This window comes from Carcharodon carcharias, chromosome 9, assembly GCF_017639515.1.
Source record: "Carcharodon carcharias isolate sCarCar2 chromosome 9, sCarCar2.pri, whole genome shotgun sequence".
NCBI lineage: Eukaryota > Metazoa > Chordata > Chondrichthyes > Lamniformes > Lamnidae > Carcharodon > Carcharodon carcharias.
In genome coordinates this window covers 29,381,036-29,398,122 of record NC_054475.1, presented here as the reverse complement: position 1 = coordinate 29,398,122, position 17,087 = coordinate 29,381,036, and the positions used below count along the sequence as shown (strand labels likewise).

Sequence of the window (17,087 nt, the reverse complement as noted above, 5' to 3'; positions counted from 1 at the left end):
ATGGAAGAATGTATGCCTAGGTCCCACCTGTTCTCTGCTTCTCCCTTTTATTTTATGACACCTTGTCCTGCGAGAGAGGACAGAATGTCAGCATTTGTACAGCACTCTGTTTGAGTGATGTGCCTGCCATTGCTGAATAGCTGGAGGTAGGTGGGGGCAACATGAGGTGGGTGTGAAGCTGGCAGCATTGGAAGCTGTGAAACAGGGAGTTAGAGTATCTGAATGTTAGGCTTGGATCCTGAAGACTGTGCCTGGGCGAATGACATCAATGAGGTGTTTCGAGCAGCATGTATGCTTGGTGGTGTGGTGGGCATGAGATGTCATGTGAAGGTGCATTCACTGACTTCGACCCTTGATCCCACCCCACCCCTGGCATAATGTCATTAACCTTCCTCTGGCCCTGCTGCCAAGCTCCCAGCTAGATGTCCTTGGCCACCCGCTCCCTCTCCCTTCAGAGGGCAATCCTGGAGACTTCCTGACCCCCGTGGAAATACAGGGCAGGATTTTGGGCCTGACCCTGAGGTCAGGTCAAATGGGGGTCATGGCCCCACACTGTGTGGCAAACAGACACCCGGCAGTGATTTCCCCCAAATTGGTAATTAGTGGCCAGAGGATGGGCTCATTGCCCAACCAGGATGGTAGGCAAGCTCTTGATGTTAGAGAGCGAATAGGTGGCCCACAAGGATGGAAGGAGTTGCAGTCTGCAGCTTAGGTAAGAGAGAGGGCACTTCCATCTTGAGGTGCCCTCTCTGCAACCTTTAAAAGTTTTAAGATTAAAAAATGGCCTCAGCAGCTGGGCCACCATTGTGGAAAGGGCCCCCTCCGCAGGCAGGGCTACGGCCACAGCTGTGGCCAAGCAGGTTGGGAGAGCCTCAAAGCCTGGCTGGAATGCTGACACCCTGATCTGCTGCTGGGAGGGACCTCCCCGCCTCATTTCTAATTGGAAAAATTGATTCAATCCTGACTGAATTGAAAATTAAAGTGTTGGCCTCCGAAAATAGGCCTTAATTGTACATTAATTCCCCTTAATTGTCTACTAGGGGCTTTCAAGTGGGTAGTCCCTCAGCCACCAATCCAACCTCTGAAAAAATGGCCCAATGGTGGGATGATGCTGGCAACCAGGCATGTCGGCCAGCGGTCTGAACTTTCGCACCTACCCACCTCTATATTCACCCCCATACGGGGATGAACATCCTGCCCATGGTCTCTCTCCTACTGTCCACTCCCATGACTAAGGCCTCCAGCACTGCACGTGTGAACTGTAGAGCCTCTCTTTGCCCTAGCCCTCCATTGCAAGCTCTCCATTTGCAGTAGTAGCAGTTAGCAACAGCCTCCTTTGATTCGGTGCAGCTTCCCTTTGAGAGGAACAGAGTGTCTTTAAGAGCTAGAGGCATGCTGCAACACATGCTCGCCTTGCATGCTATTAGACCCCTTGTTATGAGTGTAACCAACCAGAAGAATAGGTCATGCTGGGGTGCACATAGAAATCATAGACAGGGAGGTAGCACAAAGTTTTTATGCTGCCTGCCTCAACAGGAATGGGCGCCAGCAGATTGTGAATCATGACCTTTGTGCCTTCATGAATTTTGAGCCCTTGATATTAATAAGTGTATTGTTTTCAATAATACATCTTCTGTGCTACCTGTTGTGGTACCATGTCATAGACTTGAATGTTTGATCACTTGTGTGTGTTGAGTGGACTGATGTCAACCAGGGGCACAACAATTGCCTTTGATGCCCTAAGATTTGAGAGAAAACAAATCAATAGCCAAGACTTTTGTTCTTAAGTCACTTGCCGGTTGCTGGAAAATACGGGAGTTTGGGTTTTGGGGGAGAAGAGGGTTCTGGTTGAGCTAATGATGTGAAGGGTTGAGATGTATTAATTTCTTCCCTATAGCACCACTCTACCAATTTGGTAGCATTCTTGCCTTTGAGTTACAAGGTTCCAGGTTCAAGTCCCATTCCAGGCCTTGAGTACAAAAATCACTGCTGACACCCCAGTGCAGTACTGAGGGAGTAATGCACTGTCAGGGGCGCTGTCTTTTGGATGAGATGTTAAACCGAGCCCCCATATACCTGTTCGAGTGGATGTAAAAGATCCCATGGCACTATATAGAAGAACAACATGGGAATTATCTCCGGTAACCTGGACTATATTTATCCCTCAAGCAACATCACAAGAACAGATTATCTGGTCATTATTACATTGCTGTTTGTGGGAGTTTGTTGTGAGCAAATCAGTTGCCACGTTTCCTACATTAAAGTTGTGAATACGCTTCAAAAATACAGCCAAAAATCGGCTGTAAAGTGCTTTGAGATGTCTGGGTGGTCAAAGTGCTATATAAATGCAAGTCTTCTTTTTCTTTTTCATTTTAGCACAAGTCACAGGTGATCTGGGGGCATGTTCCTCAAGAACATTTTTCACTTTTACATTAAAATTGGTGTACTAGGGCTCCTTTTAGAATTTTATTTACTTCTAAGGTAAACAATTATTAACGTGGAGTAAACATTTACTTTAATAGAAGAGCATGGTCACAACATGAAATCAGTACATAAAATCAGGCAAATTGCAGAGGGGATTTCCACTGAGTTCATTTTTGAATCCAATCAATTTATAATCACTTGTAATAAAAAGTTCCCTAACCTTTAGTGTTGTTGTTTCAACTTGCATGTTTGTGTCTCTCACACTTAAAAACGTATTCAATGTGAAACCCATGCAGTCAGCAAATTCCCACCTCTTTCAGACATTGCTCCCTCCTCAGTTAAAATGCTTCTGCTGTAAAATTTTCTCATGAGCAGAAACCAGAACAATTGGGTCCATTGTGTGACTACATTCCATCAGTATCACATTTTCAATCCATCTGATTATAACCCTTGTGAATCCATCTCCCCAGCACTGCCTCTCCCTCAAAGTAAAGTCAAGTCAAGTCCAATAAAGTCTACATGTCATTATGGTCCTGGCTTTTGGCTTTAAGGCCCTAACCGCAACTCACACAGAGTGGAATCTTATGTCCTCTCTTCTGTTGTGTTGGGAGGAGGCAAAGGCATTTAATCGAGCACCCCGCAGCCTACCCACTAAAATTAAGTCTGGGTCGGGAAGGCCCATGGTTGGACTTCCAGCATCCCCCTGCTGTCAATTGAGGCCCTGAAGTGGGCAACTAATGACCACTTAAGGGTCTCATCCCACTGCTGCTAGTATTAACCCAGCTGTGGGCAGTGCTTTTGCCACGTGGGTAGCATGACAAGCAAACAAATGCAGACTGGACTTCCCAGAGGGGTCCCTTGTTCAAAGGCACTGAGGAGACAGGGCAATGAAAGCCATCCCCCTACCTCCACACCACTGTCATCCCTACACCTCCTCCCCCATCAACCCCTCCCATCATTACTTACCTGTGGCCAGTTCACTTCTCGATCCTGGGGCTCCAGTGGCTTGTTGTTCTGCAGCAGTAACAACCCAACCCGTGGCACTGTTCTGAGCCAAAGAGCTGCTAGCCTCTGATTGGCCGACAGCTCTTGGTGGGTGGGTTTCCATGTTCAGTGTCCTTGACCCTGGAGAAGACCCGCTGCTGGCCACTTAAGTGCCTGAGAAGCACTTAATACTGGAGGGCCAATCTGGAAGAGCCAGCACCTCTGAAAATTCTCCCACTCAGCAATTTAAGGGCACGCATCTGTTGTAGGGAAAAATGCTGCAAATCTAACAACAGAAAATGCTGGTTGGGCTTCTGGTGATAGGGCTGAAACATTAACCCTGGTTCTCTGTATGGATGCTGTCTGATCTTATAAGTGCTTTGGGCAATTTCTGGTTTTATTTCAGTGGTTCTGATGAAAGATCATCGACCTTAAATATTATTCCTATCCCCACCTTCATAGATGCTGTCTGACCTACTGAGTGTTTCCAACATTTTCTTTGTTTTGATATCTGGTTCTATTAATAAAATACCGTCACACCCTGTCATTTCTTGTTAACGCTCATTGTTGAGCTTCACAAAAATGCAGAGTAATCATTTGGTAAAGTACCAAAGATCTGAATGTCGAATCATATATATAATATATATATCCTATATGTATATATACACTCAAATACAACACAGAATAAATTAAGGCAAATTTTATTTTATTTGAAATGCTGTATAAAAATAAGTTTTTCCTTTCTAGTTTAATTTACAGGTCTAATCAAATAACAGTTCAAACTCCAAGCTGCATACATGCAACCAAACTAGTGTAGATGTTGTATATACAAAAAAAAACATTTTCGCACTGGTATTTTATTCAACCCATACCAGTCCACAGAGCACATAAAAAAAAAATCACAAAAACAACCCACCCCCCCAAAAAAAACGAGGTCTAGACATTAAATACATATTCGGTACAACATGCATTTAACAGCAGTGCTCCATGTTATATTTACAAAGTCTGGAATTCTTTTCAGTGACATCACTGTTTTCTTTTGGGCTGTAAACAGAGTGAACTGAACTAAAGTCTGACGTGATCTACTGTGGGTCTTCATCTGCCCAAATAATTAATTGTTGTGGAATGAACAAGTTTGTTGGAAGGTAGTTGTCCATAAATAAATAAATATAAATTAACCCACAAGTCAAACCTTTTTATATAATAAATCTGTTAAAAAAAAATCCTCAACTTCACTCAAATAAATAAACAGGTAAACAGGACAGCACTGACATAGGCTGTAATAATCAGTATTTCAAGAAAATTACATTTTTTTATATATATATATATATATATATACATATAATACACATACCTATATGTACACGCACATATACAAAGGGTTAGAGTTCATTCATTGCATTGGTTGTGCATTGATGACGATGCTCTGACATGCCTTGGCTTCATACTGAGTGTATTGGACTAGTGGACTGCATGAAGAAGAGTTGAGGTCAATTATTTTCTGATTAGTGGTGATCATCCAGGTGACAAGGTTTTTCTTCATTTATTTTGTTGAAAGGATGTAAACAAAATAGTAGCTAGACTAGACCAGTCTCTGTGTCTACATATGAAGATCGTGCGAAGGAAAGTTAAGTTATTCAGAAGCAGCAGAAGTTCAAGTATTTTTAAGTCAGTGGATCCAGCGTTCATAAAAGGCACTCGAAGAGGAAGAGCCAGGCTTGTCGTAATGCACGATTCAAGTTAATGACAACTGGAACTAGCAGAGGAGTGGGTTCTGGTTCTTCATCATCCCTCCCACTAATCAGTAGATTTAAAAGGCCATGGAATCTGGTAAATGAGACCAGGCAAGTTATTTGGTTCTTCCAAAGGAAGGCAGAGACAGTTTAGTTTTGTGAGCATCGGTTCATATTATTTCACAAGTTCTAATTTGCTTGAGCTAATGTTGGTTGACTCTTGGCTCAGACTGTGCAATCTTAGTCCAATGGCATCTTGTGAAATAATGCAATTCTGCATCCAGGGATGATTAATAATGTCTTCAAATGATGGTCGATCTGAAGGCCTCAGGGATAGGCAGAACTTGATGAGATTTTGACATTCTGAAAGCAAAGAAGAAAAAATACTGGGTTACAAATGGTGAGTTTCTAATTGTGCTTTCCATATATTTAGTGGAAAGCTAATTTTGTTTACATAGAAATAATAGAAATAGTAACTATGCAGTGTAACCCCAACAGGGGGTTTTAGTGGCAGTGTAATTTAAACAAATAAATATTTCTGTGATAATGACATACCCTTAAAATAATACTAATTGTATGACCAGGGGTCATTAAAGGTCAACATGCATTTGACTCTTTTGCATGCCTGACAAATTATATCCAATTATTTAAGAACGCTGACGGTTACACAAAGCTCTGGAAATATCCTATCTTCCCTACACCCAGACAGAAAGCAGGAACAGCAGCTTACCAGACGAGATTCTCCGCCTGAATAGGACCTGCCCTCGAATTATCTCCTCGTCCTGCTCAAACGGGATGTCCCCACACACCATGTCATACAGCAGTACCCCAAGGGACCAAACTGTTGCAGACCTGCCGTGATATCTGTGATAGCGGATCCATTCTGGAGGGCTGTATACTCTGGTACCTACAGATGACACAAAAGATTCATGTTCATTAAAACACCGCCTGTATTCCTCGGTGCTGTTAAAATGCTACGTTCAATGTTCCCTAATGCACTGAAGGGGAAACAGTAATAAGAAAATACACAATTTTTACTAAAAATTACTGCAGCTTTCGAACAGTGAAATGCATCAGCATTTTGCAATTTGGGGGCGGGGTGGGGTTCTGTAGCTAAACTGAACACCAGGACTAAATATTCAGTTCTGTTGAAGAGTCACGGGGACTCGAAACGTTAACTGTGTCCCTCTCCGTAGATGCTGCCAGACCTGCTGAGTTTTTCCAGGTAATTTTGGTTTTGGATTTCCAGCATCCACAGGTTTTTTTTTTTGCTTTTAACTAAATATCCCTCACATGGTTTAAGAAAACTGCTGTGGCAGAGAGAGAGAGAGAGAGAAAGAGAGGTGGGTGGGGTGGGGGGGGGGGGAAAGAAAAAAAAAACGTTTGCTATATTTCTTGTAAACAAAGAATGCGCTCTGCCCTTGAAATTCAAATTATCTGCACTATCTCGTTCCGCCCTTAGCTAGCAGGAAATGTGGTTAACCTAAAGTTTCCGGCCTGTCCTGCCGTGAACTGGCAGTTATTGACTGGTTGCCATGTGATTTTTTTGTTTACAAACTTTCGGTTGTAAAAAGCACGCGTTCCCTCCTGGCGGTGGCGCCAAACGTCCAGAATGTTCACTAACGGTTTCTTCTCCCCCCCCACCCCCCTTGTTTTTTTTAAATATATTTTCGAGCTTCTGTTGTTCTTCCTCAAGTTGATGTTTCGAAAATGGGAACCAAACTCCACCCCCTCCCCCCACCCCCTCAAACCCTATCCCTCCCCCCCCCACCCCCCCCAAACTCCACCCCCTCCCCCTCAAACCCCATCCCTCCCCCCCACCCCCTCAAACCCCATCCCACCCCCCCAAACTCCACCCCCTTTCCCCCCCTCCTCAAAACCCCTTCCCACCCCCCCAAAACCCCTCCCCCTTTCTCCCCCTCCAAACCCCACCCCCTCCTACCCCCTAAACCTCTTCCCCCACTCCCCCCCCCCCCCCCAAAACCCCACCCCCTTTCTCTCCCCACCCCCCAACCCCGCCCCCCTCTCCCTCCAGCAAACGGTCGCAGCGCAGCCTCCAGGGAACAACAACTGTCCGTCCCCGGGTCAGAGCGGCGGCAAAACCTCACCTTTCAGGACTACACATTATCAAACCCGGGGTACGAGATTTTATTTTATTAAGAAAAAAAAACCAAAAAATTAAATAGGACATATGGTTTTTTTTTTAAAAATGTTGTCAAATTTGGAAGATGGGCTCTAAAGGGTCTCTCGCGCGCGCACACAACAACAACAATCACTTACCGCGCACTAAAATTTTTTTTAAAAAAATAATAATAATAATACGCTTCTGCCATGGCCACTGGCTTCCTTTTTATTTTAGGGGTTGTTGGGTGATCCCCAGGGTTTTGCCAAGGGCTGGATTCCTCGCCGCTTTTCAGAGGGTAAAGCCCACCCCCACCGACACGGATCTTTACTCAATAATTTATCAATCGGCCACTTGATATCCAGAGAGAGAGAGGGGAGGGAGAGAGGACGGGACGGGAGGCGGGGGGGGGGGGGGGGGGGGGGGGGGCGACACGAACCTATTTCTCGTCACCATAGCCCCGGGTAACATGACGATCAGGTTTCAAAACATTTCCATGACGAAGAACAGATAATGTGGGCAACAATCAAAAAGGAGGGATCAAGGTGGCCGGGCTTGAGGATTTTATTTTTTCTTTATATATATATTATATGTAAGTTGGCGCTCCATCTGGGCTCTATCGGCTCCGTTACAGCGGCCGCGGTTTGTTTGCAGAAAACAGTGTTACGCAGGAGAAAACCAATCTCCCAAACAAAAGCATGGCGCGGTGCCAGAGTCGGCCGGCGGCGCTGGGGCAGCGGCAGACGCGCCGTCTAGTGGCTGCAACCCAGGCGGACATCACCTCCCCATCCGGCCGCCCAGCCCTGAGGGAGACTCCCGTCCTGTCTGTCCGCCCAGCCCCACACCACCCCCCATCAGGTTCCCCCCCCCCCTCCCCTCACCCTCCATCAGCTCCCCCCTCCTCCTCACCCCCCATCAGCTCCCCTCTCCCCTCATCCTCCATCAGCTCCCCCCACCCCTCACCCTCCATCATCTCCTCACCCTCCCTCAGCTCCCCCTCACCCTCCATCAACTCCCCCTCCCCATACCCTCCATCAGCTCCCCCTCCCCTCACCCTCCATCAGCTCCCCTCTCCCCTCCATCAGCTCCCCATCCCCTCACCCTCCATCAGCTCCCCCTCCCCTCCAGATCAGCTCCCCCTCCCCTCACCCTCCATCAGCTCCCTCCTCCCCTCCATCAGCTCCCCCTCCCCTCACCCTCCATCAGCTCCCCCTCCCCTCACCCTCCATCAGCTCCCACCTCCCCTCACCCTCCATCAGCTCCCACCTCCCCTCACCCTCCATCAGCTCCCCCTCCCCTCACCCTCCATCAGCTCCCCCTCCCCTCACCCTCCATCAGCTCCCACCTCCCCTCACCCTCCATCAGCTCCCCCTCCCCTCACCCTCCATCAGCTCCCCCTCCCCTCCATCCGCTCACCCTCCCTCAATTCCCCCTCCCCTCAGCTCATCTACCCTCAGCTACCCCTCCATCAGCAGCCCACAGCTCCTACTCCCTCTATCATTCAGCGATAAGAGGCTCAATTCCGCCCCTCCGACAAAAAAAGTAAAAATCCATCATTTCCTATTTCTCTTTTCAACTTGTGCCCTGAAAGAAAATAAATAACAGGGCAAACAACACCCGCCCCTTCTCCTCCTGGCCTCCTACACTTTCTCTAAGCACCGGCTCCTTTCAGATCCCTATTAGAAATACTGCCCGCAGACATCCAGATATCACGATGCGATTGTTCAGCTGCCCGGGGAGCCGAGTGGTTTGTTGTGGTCTTTTGATTCATCATTGCATCGGTCGCAGTTTTATTGTGGGTTTTTTTTTGAACTCGGCATTCCCCCCCCCCCCCCCCCCCCCCCCATTTATTACGCATCCATCCCTCGTGATTTGATGTTACCCTAAGAGCCCCCAGGCTTTGACCGCCTCCTGCTGTTCTCAGCGCTGTTCCTATCAGCGCAACGCCTCCGACAAGCAGAAAGCGCCCCCTCGCAGCCACATCACCATCCAAATAAGGAAACAAGACCATCAAAACAATAACAAAACGGCTCGGTACTATAGTGACAAAAAAAATCCCCCGTCAGTCCATGAATTTTAAATCCAGTCACCACCAATGGAATCAAAAAAGAACGGCTAAATATATCATTCCTGCCATAGGTGCAACCTTAGTCTACTGACCACCACCTCCTCCCCGAATTTGACACTAGTCCAGGAGTGCTGCCACACAACAGACTAACTGAACTATTAGCCTTCTCGCAACGCGCATTGTAGTAAAAGCTCACCATCAAAGTCAGTGTAGACTGTATCCTTTAACAGAGCCCCCGATCCGAAATCGATGAGTTTCAGCTCCCCGGTCCTCATATCGATCAGGATATTCTCGTCCTTGATGTCTCGGTGAACCACCCCGCAGTTATGACAGTGCCTCACCGCCTCCAGAATCTGGCGGAAAAAGTTTTTAGCCAAGTCCTCCGGCAGGGCTCCCTTCTCGGTGATAAAATCAAACAAGTCCTTGACGTGCTCGGGTCTCTCCATAACGATGATGAAGCTGTCCGGTCTCTCGAACCAGTCCAGCATTTTGATCACACCCCGGCAGCCCGTGCCCACCCTCTTCAGAAGCGCGATCTCCATGGGAACCCTTGCTCCATTAGACTATAGGGGCAACAGAAAAAAAATGAGCTGCATTAGACACCGAATGATCACACACACTGGACCCTAACCTGCAACTTTGCATACTGCATACTTTCTAACGAATATAAATAGTGAAATCCATCTGTCAAAAACAGAAGGAAAACACGTTCTTTATTTTAAAAAAATCCTGACGCTATGATTACAAACGCATACAAAAGACACGAGTTTCGCATTTTACTTACCAGTTCAGCCCATTCTGACACTCGATCTCTAGCAACATGCTTGATAGCAACCTACAATATAAACAGAAAGGTCCATTCAGTCACCAAATCTTGCGAGCAGTAGGTGATCTTAAAGGATATTCTAGGGCAGATTGACCCGGAGAAAGTTAAGAGTGATAAAACAGAAAGAGAAATGCAGGATTTTAAATATCTATATATATACACATATGTAATCACCTGCACGCCGTCAGCGACCCGAACTCCAGAATAAACAGTCCCAAATCCACCACTACCGAGGACAGGTCCAACTTGATAAATCTTTTCAAAAGGTTCTTTCACTGAAAGAAAAATGGGAAAAGATTAGCCGATCTCCATTATCACAAACTCTTTTGTTGTCTCCGACCTCCACATGGTTAACGACAACACCGTCACAACACAAAACCCCCTTCTTGCTGAAGCAGGGGAGACTCCGCAAACGTGGAAGAAATGCTAAATAGATACCTTGTTGCAACTGAATTTTCGTCGGCATATCCACGCTTGATGTCGAGTACATATGAGTAAAGGATCCGATCTTTGAAAGCAGCATCCCTTTCTGTAAAACCTCGATTGGAAGACTCGGCTATCGCTTCCAAGGTTCCGGATGGGATTTCACCAAAGGAGTGTGAAAAAAGCCGGTAATTTCACCCACACCACGTTGCAACAAAACACAACTGCGATCGTAATGTTTCCCTTATTCCAAAGCGTTTGCTCCTTGCAGTGTCCCCAGTGATGGAAATACACCAGATTATCAAGTTCCTTTGAGCAGCAAATCAGTTTGAATGAGGAAGAAAAATAAATGAGAAAATGAGCAGAACTGCGTCTTTGTATCACGCTGATTCCCTGCCTTACTTGGAGTGCGTTCTGCTAGTAGCAACGACTATATACAGATAGTAAAAAAAAAGGGCGAGTCGTACACAATCAGTAACCCCCTGAGGCACAACCCATTTCAATTTACGTCAGCGCGTCCAATTGGAGGGTAGAGTCGATCTGCCAATCACAGAGCGAAAAAAAATAAAAGAATGAAACTGACTAGACTCGACGTGGCGGGAATGACTACGCGCCAAAAAATGCCTTTTGCAATGTCTGCTTACAAATGGCTTTGATCCACTGGCCGTCTGTAGACAAATATTTTTAAAGGGGATCGACAATGTCTTTTTTTTTCCTTGGGAGCAGCCTCTGCAGTTTTTTCCAGTTTGCTAGCGTTTCAGTAGTGGGAACAAACGGAGTAGTTTAAAAATGCAGAGGCATGTTTTGAGTTGAAGCATGCAGATCTTCAACATAAATGCTGAAGTAAAAACAGAAAAATGCTGAAGAATTGCTCTATCTGAGTGGGCGATTTGACAATAGATTGTCTTATAATGAAATACATGAAAACCTTTAATAAAACAATGATTTTCCCATTTTAACTTTTCAGATTGATAAGCCCAACGTTACATATGTATATCACGATTACCAATAATGGTATGTGTATATATAGAAATATATAGTTAAATATATAGAAGTGTTTCTGTTAAATATTTTGCGATGTTAATCCCATTGTGAATGTCCAACACGGATACAGTTGAAGGAGTCAAATATTTAATTTGACCACACAACTGACGATTACAGGGAAGGCAGAGTCATTGAGGGGTTTCTTGTATTCATGGCTCAGCGCTATACTTGTATTTTTAAAAACGCGATTGACTTGTAGGTTTATTTTCAATACATTTTGCCACACACAAGTTATGGTTAATTGCCACCTAGAGGGGGCGTACACAATTAGCGACAATAAAAATCAACACAAATCTAGAAGTGCATTAAATTGCACATAAAATATATAAATCAGAATATTAGGAGAACTTTAAGGTTAACAGTGTGCAACATCCTTGCACTGCAAAAGATACGGTTTATATAAATATATATATTTTTTAAAAATTTGCACCTCAAAACGATCGATAGTTCAATTTTTGCAAACACTGGCCACCCGTTATAAAACATGCATCTGCCATCTATGCAAGGTGCATGTTAGCAACAATGCTTTCTAAAAGTTACCTCAATGTATTTTTCATGCATTTATGTCTGAAAGCTATTTAGGATAAAAGAAAAAATTCTTAAAGTGATCATTGATGGGCGTGCACAAAATAGTTAAGATGTCTGTTATTTCCCGCCCGATCTTAAACAGCAAACATTGATACAAATGTGACCTGAATTACGAAGCCAAATTAATAATTGTTTTTTTTATCCTTTGAGATTCCCCTGCGATTTGGAGGCTTAATTGTAGATTTTGGGGAGAGTTAGTTAATGAGTTTCGCGATGAGATGAATAATTTCTGGGAAAACCGCAGGGCGATACAAATCTGCTGTGAATGGTGCCAGCGAGAAGATGCTGCATTCCTGACATATTTTCGAATTGGGTGGCCGCCGCCTTTCGGCATGTGGGAATGAATCACAAAAAGCTGCCTTTTTTTTCCCGCGATCAGGTACAAGTTAGAGCAAGAGAAACTGTAACAGAGCCGGTGTTAGTCGATGGAGGTCGCTGCTCAAAACATGAAAGCCTTTTTGCAACGCATCACAGCTCAGGAATTTCCTTTCAGTGTTTTTTTTTCTCCGCAGGGTGGGCGGATGGGTGTGCTGAAATGACTACAACTTGAAGCCTCACATTCAAATCCTATTGGGTGGAGTTTGATAATTGCGAATCAAAACAAAACTGACATTTGAACTGTTATCCAGATTGGATAGTTGTAAAAAGACGATAAACTGATTTTGTTTGTCAGTTATTTATTTTTTCTCGTATTGCTCTCTCGAAGTCACACATACCATATCCGGGCCGTGTGAGGTCAGGCAGGAGATTTTGCTTCCAGCCCTATCTCCAATATAACTTTATACCCAGCTACCTGGTGGTAGACAGGAGTAGGCAGGCGGGCCTCGGCTGGCTGATTCTTAATTTTGTTTCCCTCTCTCTGGGGAAACGGAGTGACCTCGGTTTAGGAAACAATGTTTCCTTAGCTCTGGAGCATAGGTGGCCGGGCAATGTGGCATCTACTCACCAGAGGACTACCCCAGGCAGCACAGTGCTCACCCCCACTTACCAGGGTGCCACATAACGAGAGGAACAAAGTACAAATCTGTTGCTGAGTTACCCGCTACAACTTTTAGCTGCTTGTTGTTACAATGGAATACAAACCCCACAGTGAATTGATGCATGTGCAAAGGAACATTTGTTTTTTTGTGGTAATGACTGCAATTACTTTTGAAGTGTAGATGCAATTTAAGTCCAAATTAAGCAAAAAAACGAATGATTGATACAGAATAGCGGCTCAAATTCTGAAGTGTTTGATGTAAATTAGAACAGCATCTGTGAACTGTTGAAAAGTCATACGGACTCGAAACATTAACTGTGTTCCTCTCTGCAGATGCTGTCAGACCTGCTGAGTTTTTCCAGGTATTTTTGTTTTTGTTTTGGATTTCCAGCATCTGCAGTTTTTTTCTTTTATCTTAGTGTTTAATTGACTGCCTTCTCTTCAAGGAATGCCTACCTTGAAGAAGTATTGCTCTTCTCTCCAACAGGATTTCCGTCTCTCTTTTGCCTTGTTATCTCCACCTATCACAGGCCCTCTATCCAGCTCTACCTGTCCCACCCCCCCCAAAACCAGCTTATATTTCACCTCTTTTCTATTTTTCCTTAGTTCTGTTGAAGAGTCATACGGTCTCGAAACATTAACTGTGTTCCTCTCCGCAGATGCTGTCAGACCTGCTGAGTTTTTCCAGGTTTTTTTTTGTTTTTGTTCTGTGAACTGACACTCGTCTGGCTCCGTCTTGCTCAGACTAGTTGCAGACGCAAAACAAGCTGGGTCTGTCATATGCAGGCCAGCGAAGGGAGCCACCTTTATTCGTACCTCATGGACAATAGTCTCATGGAATCTAAACTGAAGCATTGCCAGAATTAAATGGGTAATGAGGAAATTTTAATCACAAATTATTAACCTGTAGGCCCATGTAATCAATAACGAGAAGGAACACCTAGTTCACGGTCACCGTAATATAAGAGTTCAACATTAGAAACCAGGAGCAGGAATTTGGTCCTTCGAGCCTGCTCATGGCTGATCCTCTATCTTAATGCCATATTCCTGCTTTTTCTCCATAACCCTTGATGCCCCTAATATCCAAAAATTAAATGTATCAATTTCTATCTTGATTTCTAGGTTTGAGAGGGAAAAGGATGAGGCACACAACATTTTAAATTACTTAGGCGGGGTGAGGCAGAAAATGATCATAGTAGATTGGCAGAATTGTTCATAGAAAAACTAGGGATCAACAGTGAGAGTGTTCCAAAAACTGTTAAAGAGACCCGCACCTAAAGGTCAAGAACTCTACTTGTGCAATTAAACAATCTTGATGAACAAGGCAAGTGAGAGACAGTATAAAGCTACAAGAAAGGGCCTATAGGAAGACAAAGAACTGTAGAGAACAGTAAACTTACATTCTATGTTAATGACTGAGACAAAGAGTAATATAATCCAAACAAAAACAAAATGCTGGAAAAACTCAGCAGGTCTAGCAGCATCTGTGGAGAGAGAAACAGAGTTAATATTTCGAGTCCATTTGACCCAAAGAATGAGCTCGTATGAGCTCTGAAGAAGGGTGATATGTTAACTCTGTTTCTCTCTTCACAGATGCTGCTAGACCTCATGCGTTTTTCTAGCTTTTTCTGTTTTTGTTTTAGATTTCCAGTGTCCATAGTGTTTTGCCTTTATTATAGTAATGTATCCAAGTTTTCTGGCAATAAAAAACTGTGATGTAAGCTGTGAGAAGGATACAAAGAAGCTGCAAAGAGATTTGGGCCCAAATCTTCTGGTCAGGATCAGAAACCTGATTTAAGACCCTGATTAGGCAAAAAAAATGCTCACTTATCTTCCGATGGAGGAACCTTTTCATCCGACCCAGTGCAACAAACCTCATAGGGAGCAGCGCATGGAGTCCATGCAGAAGCCACACCCCTTTGTTACGGCATTAGCTACTGTATTCCACTAAGTAAGGAATTAAATGTTCCAAAGCTGCTATGAAAATGGCTACGGAGAGAAAATAAGGGGGGTAGGATGGGTAAGCTAAGTTGGTAAGGGGATAGGATGGGTAAGGGTTGCTGGTTGGTAGGGTGGTAAGGGGTAAGGTGAGTAGGTGGGTGAGATGGATAGGGTTAGGACATAGGAGACAGAGAGTAGGGATAATTGATATATTCTCAAATTGGCAAAATGTAACTGAAGGTGTCTCACAGGGATCACAGATTTTCACACTTTTTAAATGACTTGAAGGAATAGGGAGCTGCATATCTAAGTTTGCTGAAGACCCTAGGTTAGATGGCATTGTGAATATTGTCGATGGGACCAGAAAGTTGCAAAGGGACATAGATGGATTAAGTAAGGGGCTAAATTGTAGCAGATGGAATTTAATGTGAGAAGGTATAAGATCATCCATTTTGGTCCTAAGGAAGATAGAACAAAGTATTTTCAAAATGGTTAGAAGCTAGGAACTGTGGATGAGCAGAGAGATTTAGGAGTACAAGCACAGAAATTTCTAAAAGCTAATGGACAGGTACAAAAATAATTTAAAATGGTAATGGGATCTTAGCCTTTATCTCAAGAGGCTGTAATACAAAGAGGTGGAAATTATGTTGTACAGAGCTCTGGTGAGATCCCGCCTGAGGTCCTGCAGCCAATTCTGGACACCACACCTCAGGAAGGATATATTGGTCTTGGAGGGGTCACAGTACATGTTCACCAGAATGATACCAGGGCTAAAAGGAGTAAAGTATGGGAACAGGTTGCATGGACTTGGCTCGTATTTACTTGGATATAGAAAATTATGGGTGATCGAATCAAGATGATTAAAATGATTGACAGGTTTGAAAGGGTAGATAGAGAGAATGTTGTTCTGGTTGAAGGGTCATGAGGACTCGAAACGTCAACTCTTTTCTTCTCCGCCGATGCTGCCGGACCTGCTGAGTTTTTCCAGGTAATTCTGTTTTTGTTTTAGACAGAGAGAAACTATTTCCTCTGGTAGGAAAGCCTAGAACAAGGGGGAATAACATTGGAATTAGAGCTAGGCTATTCTGGGGTGATGTTAGGAAATATTTCTTGATGCAAATCTGGACATTGAGACATTTTCATTAGGCAAAGATATTAAGGGTGACAGAACCAATTTGGATAATTGGAAGCTGCAGATCAGTCATTATCTAACGTCAACTCTTTTCTTCTCCACCGATGCTGCCAGACCTGCTGAGTTTTTCCAGGTAATTCTGTTTTTATTATCTAATTGGATACTGAAACAAGCTTGAGGGTCTGAATGGCCTATTTCTGTTTCTATATTTCTTTTATAGTCCCAAGCTCCTAAACAAAATGCCAGGAAAACACTGATAAACAGTTGCTCAGTTCATAAATCTTTTATTGAGCATACTATCCAGGGAACTTTGGTTTCTGCTGAGATAGTTTTTCTCCCTTGTGTTTGTGGAGCACAGTGCAAACGGCTTTTGTGTGGCTGGGGCAGAGAATGGACAAACTGTCCGTGGTTCTAATTTTTGATATCTACTGTCCCCTGTTCTGGAAAATATGTGTGCTTTAATGTTGGTTGAGGATAGGATAGGTTTTGCATTGACCATCCTCATGGTCAAATAACTGTTTGACACTCATCCAGGCTTAACTGTGAAGAACAGTCCTTGGAGAAGAGTAAAAGAAAGAGTGAAATTGAGAAAAAACACAAAGATTATTGCATGCTTTCCTTCCCAGCATTGCCCTAATATTTAAAAACAACTGCAAAAGACCTTAATTTTCTCATATTTTAACGAACCAAACATATGACCAAACCTGAAACTTTTTGAAGAGCCTTGTTATTCATTATCAAAAACTCATATTACTTCACAAGTAAAACTGTCATATTAAGACCACAATAGTTGCAGAACATTTCTCAGAATAAGGTCAGATGG

At 44.0% G+C, this 17,087-nt stretch overlaps 1 protein-coding gene and 1 long non-coding RNA gene across 2 annotated transcripts; one reads left to right on the top strand and one right to left on the bottom strand.

The window, feature by feature from the left end:
• Window positions 1-4,097: 4,097 nt before the first annotated feature.
• On the bottom strand, window positions 4,098-11,043 carry pim1 (Pim-1 proto-oncogene, serine/threonine kinase). The gene is made up of 6 exons (XM_041196263.1): window positions 10,596-11,043; window positions 10,332-10,432; window positions 10,116-10,166; window positions 9,528-9,894; window positions 5,872-6,048; window positions 4,098-5,504 (listed from the first exon to the last, which is right to left on the bottom strand). Exons 1-6 carry the CDS (start codon window positions 10,678-10,680, stop codon window positions 5,317-5,319), a joined length of 969 nt encoding a protein of 322 aa, XP_041052197.1. The 5' UTR covers window positions 10,681-11,043; the 3' UTR covers window positions 4,098-5,316.
• On the top strand, window positions 7,187-12,808 carry LOC121282533. The gene is made up of 2 exons (XR_005944060.1): window positions 7,187-7,279; window positions 12,725-12,808. It is a non-coding gene; the product is annotated as an uncharacterized LOC121282533 (long non-coding RNA).
• The last annotated feature ends 4,279 nt before the right edge of the window (window positions 12,809-17,087 follow it).